At 32.5% G+C, this 10913-nt stretch overlaps 1 protein-coding gene across 1 annotated transcript; it reads right to left on the reverse strand.

Moving 5' to 3' along the window:
- Window positions 1-968: 968 nt before the first annotated feature.
- On the reverse strand, window positions 969-3120 carry LOC130805882 (high mobility group B protein 7-like). The gene is made up of 8 exons (XM_057670702.1): window positions 2821-3120; window positions 2191-2273; window positions 2049-2100; window positions 1846-1965; window positions 1686-1743; window positions 1546-1590; window positions 1351-1446; window positions 969-1264 (listed from the first exon to the last, which is right to left on the reverse strand). The coding sequence occupies exons 1-8, from the start codon at window positions 2922-2924 to the stop codon at window positions 1217-1219; spliced, it is 606 nt and encodes a 201-aa protein (XP_057526685.1). The 5' UTR covers window positions 2925-3120; the 3' UTR covers window positions 969-1216.
- Between the last annotated feature and the right edge of the window lie 7793 nt (window positions 3121-10913).

Raw genomic sequence — 10913 nt, forward strand, 5'->3', positions numbered from 1 at the left:
TAAAAACAAATGTCTCATTTGGAATTTGCATAAATTCTCCCTCTAGTAATATATTCTAAATTTTTAATAAGTTAATAACAAGCCTAAAAAGAAATCGAGAGAATTACTCTGAATTGGAGAGACTATTAGTTTAAAATACTTAATAACACTAATAATTCTAAGTATATAATAGCCTATAAGAAAATTTAGATTATTGTTATTCATTCAAACAAATCGAGTTTTAATATTCAATCAATTATCAAAAGTAGCAACATGATAAATAATAGTCTCATATATATATATATATATATATATATATATATATATATATATATATATATATATATATATATATATATACTACTTGAAATAAATTAATCTGCCATATCTAATAAAACAATCCGTAATTATTTTTTGTAAGTAAATGAGCATACATCAATTAAAAACCAGACTATTAACTTATTTCGATATTGAACCGATCAATAGTTGTCCGTATCCGATAACTACTCGAAAAATAAAGCTCGAACCCGATTTGTGCCCGAATAAACCAAACTAATGTTAGACCGATGACAACTCAAGCTCGATTGACGCGCAACGCGAATTTCAACCAATAACAAACCATTTTGTACCCGATAACGCGAACAACCGTTGTTAAACCGACCCGTAACTAACCAATCTGACCCGAGTATGACCTGTTGTTGCATACAACCAAAAATTTACCGATTCAAAATCCAACCGAGCCGAATTACACCCGTCCGAAACCAATCCGATGACCCAAATGAACACCTCTGACTCTGACCCTTAATAATAATATAAGAGTAAAAAAGTTCTTTGCTTAAATATATAAATTTTTATTTTTACATGCCATATTTTTGTGTAGGAGTATTTTGTTGTTTTTTCTATCATATGGCTATCTATTTCATGCCCAGTCCACCAAATTGCACAATAGCTACCTCTAACAAGAACAGGTTATTACAATGCAAAGACCAAACACAGAAAAGAAAAGAAATGAAAATCAGATACATTCCATTACAATGCAATGAATTCAACATAGCATGCATAACTAATATGAAATATTTCCAGTTTTCCGAAAGCTAGATAAAAGGTCCATAAAATACGTACCAAAAACTTCTAATTTCCTAATAAAACCCCAAACTTTACAGAACCATCATATTCATATCCATCCCCCAGGAAAAAAAACTACTTCCATAAGCCTCTAATCATTCTGTCCAACCAGTTAAGCATCATCATCGCACAGCTCTTCAGCTTGGTGATCACCAGAATCCTGAGAGAAAACACAATATTAGAATGGGGACATTTACAACACACTGATATCATAACCACCAGCAATGCTACAGTCAATTTAATCACCTCGTCATTGTCAACAATATCAGCATTGTAAGCCTCCATGGCCTTCTCATACTCAACCTTAAGCTCTGCTGCCTTATCCAAATATGGCTTCTTCTCCTACGCAATCCACAAGTAACAAACTTACTTAGAGAGTGTACAAGCCATATAGGAATTAAGCATTCAATCGTCCTCAAATTACATGAAATCAAAACTAACCTCATCAGTCATGGCCTTCCATTTAGCTCCAGCTTCTTTTGCAACCTGCACATTTATATACATGATGTACAGTCAACAAATTGCAAAATCCCCATACTAAGATGTAGCAAAATGAAATGATAATAAAGGCTAAAGGCTACCTCCTTCACACCCTTAGAATCAGGATGTATCTCCTTGTACTCCTTACGAAAATCCTCCCTAAAAGTAATGCATCAAAATGAGGTACTAATTAAGCTCCAATGTATTACAAGTTTTAAAAAACATCTTGATAATGTATGATTAGGAAACCGTGGAACATACAGAAAGACAAAGTAGCCACTCATTGGACGCTTCGGCATATTTGGATCTTTAGCTTTGCTCAACTTTCTCTTCTTGGGCTTTGATTCATCTCCTGATTGTGTAGCCGATGATGATTTCTTCCTGTCATTCAAATGCAGAAGATGTTACACTAAATACGAACTGCAAAAACATTTTCAACAAATTAGTAAAGACGAAATTAACACCTCTCAGCTGGCTTCTTCTTGATCTCAGCTGGTTTAACCACAACTCGCGATTCTAAATCACAAAAACTTGCGTCACAACCATATTCATAAACTGAAATTATATAAAAAAACTAAATTGATGACACCAACATGAAGTACTCACCAAGATCCATCTTACGTTTAGCCTCAGCGCTGCAGTTGTGCATGTCAATAAGAGCTACTGGAACACTGCTGTTGCACTCCTCACTGCAAATTTAACAAAACGGTCATGATTGAAAATCAGTTTCTTCTGTTGCAGCAAGAAAATCAGTTTCTCACAAACGCACATTGAGGTTAAATTCAAACTCTCCAAAAATACGCACAAGCATATTCACATTATATTTCAATTAATATAAACACAATTACCACATCAAACGCCAAGTCACTTCAGTAGCATCGACTAAAAACTCAGAAAAGATTAACAGTTGAATTCAGTACAGTAAACACAAATTTACAACGAAACAAAAACAAATTTAATTTTGATAGTTAAGAACAAATTAATACTGTGTCAAGCAAACCTAAATGTTTGAAACACGTTTAACTATCGCGAAACTACAATTGCCTACCGTAAACCAAAAATCGTTCAGGCGATTTTAACTATAACAATATATGACAAACAACATCTGCGAGAAAAATATTGAACAATTCACCTCGAAATTAGGGCTTGAAAAAATTAAAAAGTTCATAGTCATGAAAAATTGTGATTAAAAGATGCGCAAAATGACGAACATTCTGTAGAGAAAGAAAGGCATACCAGCGAGCAAACGCACTACCGTCCTTAGCGCGCTTAAGAATAGCAGGAGTATCAGCTTCAACTCTCTTCCTCTGTTTCGCTGGATTGCTACTAGTGGACGCCATTTCTAAAATTCAAGAGAGAGAACGTATAATGAGAAGAGAAAATTGATTTGAAATGAGATGTAGAATTGTTCTCACTAGGATAGGTTTATAAATGAAGGGTAAAGTAGGAGGGTTTTATTGAGTTTCCCGGTGAAATAGAGGAGGGAAGTTATATTTCTCTAAAATTTTTTTGGATTTTCAATTTCATGGATTTAAATTGGCGCCCAATTGAATTCCACTGTTTGTGTATCCCGCCTTCTATCTAAGGACAAAATTAATTAAATCAATTGTTATAGGATCGCTGAGTTGGCATTCTTTCATGTCGCCCGATATAACATCTTTGAAAATCGGAATATTGATAAAATAACGTTTTTTATTAAAAAAAAAAATTAATAAAATTCGGAAAATTTTAACTTTAAAAATGATTTTTTTAACATCCAAGTCTAAGGTAAGACTGGTTCGTTGTTATTAACAAGAAAAAAATTACGTTGTTCGTTTTTAGTATCAACGAATAAAAAAGAGATAATGTCATAATATTTAAATAGACAAAAAATAAATAAATAATTTGTTTAATGTTATCAACAACGAACAAATATTGTTTTTAATTTTTTTGTCTTTTTAAATGTTATGACATTGTCGCTCTTTATTCGCTATTACTAATTATGAATAAAGTAATTTTTTCTCTTATTCGTTATTACTAATAACGAACAAAGTAATTTTTTTTCTCTTGTTCGTTGTTAGTAATAGCAAACAAACATGACTGTATGCTCGTACATGAAAATGCTTATTTTAAGAAATACTCCCTCCTATTCTTCTTATGAGTCCCATTTGACTTTTCACGGATTTTTAGGAGAGTCAAAAGTGGGACCCTAAGGGTAGGAAAGAGAGTGGTATTATGGATTTTTTAATGTAAGGGAGGAAAATTAGTATAGGTAATAGAGGGTATAATTGAAAATAGGATAAATCTACTAAGCGCATAAGAGTCAAAAACCCATACCAAAAATAGAAATAGAACAATTAAAATGATTTGACCATAAAAGAAAATGGGACACATAAGCTGAATAGGAGGGAGTACAATTTTCCGAAACTTAATTTGGAATTTTTTTCATAAACTAGTTGTGGGGGTAGCACGCAGTCCCCCAAGTTATCTTATCGGACTCTAATGCATTTTTATATACTTTTATTAACAATAATACAAATAAAAATATTAGAACGTCAACATGTGAAAAAAATTTAAAGGTTGAAGATGTATAAATAATAGTAAGTAGTAAATCAAATTTTGATTTATTTTCTCATGTTTCATCCTGATGTTATTTACACAATAGCCAGAGAAATAATTAACACGATACGTTATTTTTAACAATAATTAACTATTCTTTGTACATATTTAAATACAATCAACTGATGCAAAATGCAAAAGGCAGCTAATAATGACTCAGAATTAAACTTGGTCTTTTTTTCCTTTTGGGATCCAAGAATTCTTCTACTCCCAGTAATGTACAATCTTTGTTCATCCTTTGGCCAAAACAAACTCCTCTCTACATACATAAGCAAGTTATAACATACTTCCTCCGTTCCATAATACTCGCTATATTTTTTACTTTTGGCAATTTCATATTACTTGCTACATTTCCGTTTTTAGTAATTAAACAATCATTTAAAGTTTAATTTACCCCTATTTTTATCCTATTTTATACTCTATACTCTATAATAAAATAATATACTATACTCTATAAAGTAACCTAACACCTATTTTTCCTTTTTCTTTTTCAATTAACAATAATAAAATATTATACTCTATAAAGTAAACAATCAGCTACAGTGTAGATCAATCACTTTTCTTAATTCCCGTGCCCATGCAAATATAGCGACTAAAATGGAACGGAAGAAGTATAAAACTAAAAACCATAACCATATTTAATCACAAAAAAGTTCTCCAAACAATGATGGTAACTGCAGCCCCCTTACATCCCTCTACTGCTACAGTAAGTTATCTTTTAGCTTCTTCAATGGCTGGTATCACTTTTCTTGAATTGAACAAATAAATTATCAATTCACTAATTCTTAACCAAAAAATCATATTTAAAAACAAAAATAAAAAACATTGGACAAACAAATTCAAATTGAAATAAAATCAGTCAAAGCAAGCATAATTGAATGCATTCGAATTTAATCTATGAGAAACCAATGAATCAATGAAAATCCATTTTAAAATACAACTTCATGATAAAACCCTGATGCCATAAAACATAAATTTTCAATCAAATGAATACTGAAAAAATCATCAAAGACTCGAATTTTACAAACCCAAATGTTATGATAAGTCAAATTGAATATTCTTAAAGACTCAAACTCTAACCAATCCAAATGCCATAATACATCAAATTTAATCAAATGAATATAAAAAAAATTATTAAAGACAAAGGTTTTTAAACTCACATGACACCATAAGTCAAATTCAACAAAATAATCAACAGAAAATTCTCAAAGCTTCAAACTTTAACCAATACAATGCCATGACACATCAAATTCAATCAAATTAACATAAAAAAAAAAAAAATCATCAAACACTCAAATTCTACAAAACCAAATGTCATAATAAGTCAAATGTATATGTTGAAAAATGTGAAAGACAAGATTTTCCTCAATGTTACTAAGACGGAAGTACTCGTATTGGACATGGTTCAAAATTGAAGTGTTCAATCATTTAAGTTACTGTACCATAACATAAGTACTTGAAGTGGAATGAGAGTCCGAGTTACAAGGAGCAAGGCTGCTTGTTGTGGTTTGTCAACAAGTCAAAGGAAGTGATAGCTGACATTGATGCTTCTGATAATTATTATGAATTTGCTGTGGTTGAATATGTTGAAGATATCTACAAGTATTACAAGGAATCTAAGGTTTAATTTACTTTCAACAAATTAATCAAGTAGGATGGAGGGTACAAACAGGGCCGTCTCTAACATTTCAAAAACTCTGAGCAAAATATAAATTATGAACTCCTAAAATTTAACATTACGTTATATTAAATTTTGGTATTTGTAAATTTATTTATCAATACTTTAATTAGTACATTATTTTTTATCAATATAATAAAATATTGTTAAATTTTATAATTACATGGAACCAACAACTATTAATCATAAATTCAAATAGCCGTTCCTTTTACATTGAATCTTGTATGAGAACGTCTCACGTGAAACGAGCTCATACAAGCAACCCACTAATAAATAAACATCAAAAACAATGAAATATGAATTGTGCAGAGAGCAATTTTTTTTGAAAGACTTTGGGTAAACCCAATTGAAGTCGTCTCATAGTGAGACGGTCTCAATTAAGAATTAGTGTTTCTTTAAAGTTTAAAGTTTAAACCACTATTATCACTTATCTTAATTGAACTAATAATAAAAGTAGTAAACTAAAAATTATCAAGAGAGATTATATTGCTCACCTACAATAATTTATACTAGTATATCCTAATCATTCAATACAAGCTGATAATACAAATTTATTACCAATTTATATAATTATCTTTTAAAAATAGATTGAATGTGAATACATTAAATTTTAATAGAGAAAATTATAAGAAACTACCTATTCTATACCCTTTTTTGCAAAAAACTACCTTATCTAAAATTTTATGCAAAAAACTACCTTATATAATACATTTCTTTGCAAAACACTACCTTATAACGGTTTTTACCGTTTGACCGTTTAAGTTAACTGTTGACTGTCACGTGACAGTCACGTGACCTTATAAACCTTTGCTTCTTCTTCATTTCAGCCTCTTCCAGACATTTGCTCCTCCTTCTTCATTCGAAAAACCGTAAATCATTCATCTTCTTTGGTGTTTCTCCCTTCTTTCTTTCTCCTTGATAACCAATCCCTAAATCATTCAAAGAACCCAATTTTTTCCAATTAATTAGTAATGTCTTCTTCTTCTTCAACCGAAAATTCGATACTTGAAAAATGTGGGTGTTGAGTTCCCTTTGCAAGGAGGGTTTCATGGACCAAGGAAAATCCAGGAAGAAGGTTTAAGACTTGCGTTTTTTATGATCCTGATACAAATTGGAGGGGATGCAAAAAGTTTAAATGGGTTGATGAACCTGAAATGACTGTTTGGCAAAGAGAAGTCACTAACAAACTTGTGGAGGACAAGCGACAATTAGCAACCGAAATCAAGATTTTGACATCAAGGGTTTGTTGCTTGGAACATGAAAAGGAACGAGCAATTTCAGAAATTAAAAGGATTAAGAAGAAATGGATGAATGAGAGGAAGCATGGAAATCAGATTACAAGCTTTGTATTAGGATTTTTCTTTTGTTTTATGTTGGTGTTGGTTGTTTTAATCAAGGATAGTAAACGAAGTTTATGACCTATTAAGAATTTGTATTAGTGATTTACGTATTGTAACATGATTATGATGAATGAATTAGGTTTTTCTTGGTGTTTGAAAATCAGTTCATTGCTTTATGTTTGTACAAATCAGATGCTTTGTGTTTATTGCTTGTTTGTTGTGTTTGTGTATGAAAATTAGATGGCTCATTTGCTGTTTGCTGTTTGCTGTGTTTGGAAATCAGAGGCTCATTTGAACACAACAATGTACATTAGATGGCTCAGTTGCATACAGCAATTTACATACTGTTGCATACATCAATGTACATATTGCTTGGTTCATTTGAACTTAACCCATACAACATACAACATACAGCAATGAGCTTAACCCAGCATAGAAAGCAATGAACTTAACCCAGCATACAACACACAACAATGCACTTAACCAAGCATACAACAATCAGATGGTTCATTTGCTTACATACAGCAACTACATGCTGCACAACACAATGCTCTTAACCAAGCATACAACAATCAGATGGTTCAATGTCTATCAAATATGTATTTCAGCACTGATTCAAAACTAAGCAACTTGCACCAATGCTTGCTGCACTAATGAACTTATTCAAATCTGTATTCAGTGTACTCAATCATCTATGTAATACTGCATTACCAATCAACTTCAGCACATACTCATAACTAATATATAACTGATTTTCAATACCAATCAACTTCAGTAGGCACTTCAATGTGTTTCATTTCTATATTTCAGCACTGATTCAAATCTATATTTCAGCACTAATTCAAAACTAATGCTTGCTGCACTGATCTTACATACGTATACAGTACCCAATCAAGTTCAGTAACCATCTCAACACTGATCTTAAACAACAGATCAGATTTTCAGCACTAATCAAGTTCAGTAGCCATATCAAGAATGCTGCACTCAGTTATTACTTCTCAAAACACATTGAGTTTGCTGCAATTAACAAATTTACTTAATTCAACATAGTAAGTTAATGAAACAGAGTACATTCTCAGTTCATAAACTGATTTGCTTACATGTAGTTCAACACAGTACATTCTCAGTTCATATACTTATACTAATATATGTCTTACATTAAATCAACACATTACATTCAACATTAATTTACTTATACAGCTCTATATTTGACTTTGTTGATCTATTATACATGAAGTAGATGCAGCTGTTGCACTTTGCGTTTGTTGTTGACTACTGGAGCAAGGCACCTCATTTGGTGTGGATTGTTGAGTAGAAAAAGATCCCATTTTAGGCCTTCCACCCTTTGACTTGATCTTTGTTGGTGGTTGTTTGGGTGGATTCATGCAGCCTTTTTTGTAGTGACCTAGGTCACTACAATTACCGCATCTCCGTTGCTTGAATTCTCGAACAACACTTATAGGCTTCTTACCTCCTTTACCTTCCTCAGCTTTCTTCTTTCTTTCCTCGTTTTAGGCCTTCCAGGCATCTTTCGAAATGGTGGAGGATGTGGTTTGGCTAAAGTGGTTGTCGGCCACATTTTGTGTCCTGGCATACCATAAAACTTTGGAGCATATGTCTTTGCATACGTTTCTACAAGATACGCCTCATGGACAAATTCGTTGGCATCTAATTTTCTAAGAACAATACAAGCCATGGCATGTTTACAAGGGATCCCAATAAGATTCCAGCTTCCACAAAGGCAAGTCTTGTTGGTCAAGTTTACAACGTAAGATTCTTCATCATCATCCACCTCAAACTCAGACACATCCACTGGGATTACCCTTAAACAATATATTTCCTTTGCATTTTTTTCAATCATTTTGGTGATAGCTGGCACCAACACACCTTTAAAGTTACTCAACCTTTCCCTTTTGGCTGCACTTCTTTGCATCACATATCTCCTAATCCACTCCATAAGAGAAATTTAGGCTTCCCCTTTGCTTCTACTAACACATTATTGAATGACTCACAACAATTATTTAACAACATCCCAGACTTACTCCTACTACAAAAAGCATGCCTAGACCAGTGTTTAGCAGGAATAGCAGCTAGATATTCATATGCTTCAACAGAAATATTCTTTATTTCATTCATTTCTCTATCAAAATGAAACTATAAAAGGTAAATTGTTACTAAATAGTTCGACATTACATTCAAATATTTAATTGTATACTTGATTCCATACCTTGTTGTAAGCTCTTGCTGCTTTCCAAAAGTGATGTTTGAATAACTCTCCAGGGAACTTGATCTTGAAGTTAGCCCATATATGCCTACAGCAGAACCTAATTTCAGCTTCAGGAATCACTGAGTTCAAAGCTTCAATCAAACCCTACATTGTCCACAAATTAGTATTAGGGTTATAACATTTCACGATTGTAGTGCTTCCTAGATTAAACCTCCTTATTGCTTCCGCATAATTCCACACCCTGCTATACTCTTCACTGGCATCACCAACTAACATTTTCTTTGCAATTCTTTTAGCCATATAACACTTAGAATACTTCACTTCACAACCTAACTCTGTGTTAACCTGTTTCTTAAATGCCTTTAATTCCCAATTTGGATTTTCCCTCCAATCCTCTATGTGTTTCTCAGCTAAATACAAAGCAGTGACTTTGTTATTTTGGTGTTGGTGACCACAAGTGTGCTTGGGAAAATAACTCCTTATTTGAAGTGTCTCCTCATCTTTCAACTTCACAGCATGAACCTTAAAATAACACTTCTTATCCTTCCCACAAACACAGTTCACAATTCTAGCTTTCGATTTCATGCAATCGCATCTATTGTAGCAATACACACCGATCCTACTTCTACCATTATGCAGGTAATAATAATTGTAGCCACATTCAATAGCATGGTACCTTAATGCTTTTCTAAAGACATATGTCGAAGGAAACTTAAGGCCTAAAGACAAATTAATCTTACCCTTTAAATCAACCTCAGGATTGAATGTAGGATAGCTACATATACCTTCCTCATCAACATTCAATGCACCCAAATCATCATCATCAGACTCCAGTTCATCATCATTAAAGTATATGTCTCTATTGTTTTCTTCATCAACCTCCTTATCTACTATCAATCTAATTTCATCATCACCTATAAACACATCATCAAGACCATAAACTACATTTTCTGCAAACAAATCAGAATCATCCTCATATTCATCCTCATCGCCATAACTATAATCATCATCATTGTTATCCTCAAAATCAGAAACTTCTTGCACTATGTGGCCTCTCTCATTTGGTGTAAGGTTTAGGGTAGAAATAGCAGCTGAGTTATTTGTTTTAGATCTAGGGTTAGCACTTAAACATTCTTTATAACCCGTATATGTGTTCGGTGGTCCCATTAGCCCAACATCAACATCAACATTTTCTCTTTCCAACTCATCCAAAACCTCATGTGCCACATCAGATCTTTCGAGCTCCACCTCATCAACCCTAACATTACCCAACTCAGTTGCCAACTCAGAATGCTTCTTTTTCGAACTATTGCTTTTTTCTAGATTTTCAATTTCTTCATCTTATTGATTTATCTAATTTTAAGAACCCTAATACATTATTCAGACACAACAACAATCAATTTACAAATTACAAGATAAGAAACAGGAAATTCAATAGAAAAAAGCAGCAAAACGAAGCAGATTTGTAAAACGAATTAAATTTTAA

The sequence above is a fragment of the Amaranthus tricolor genome, chromosome 2 (genome assembly GCF_026212465.1).
Source record: "Amaranthus tricolor cultivar Red isolate AtriRed21 chromosome 2, ASM2621246v1, whole genome shotgun sequence".
NCBI lineage: Eukaryota > Viridiplantae > Streptophyta > Magnoliopsida > Caryophyllales > Amaranthaceae > Amaranthus > Amaranthus tricolor.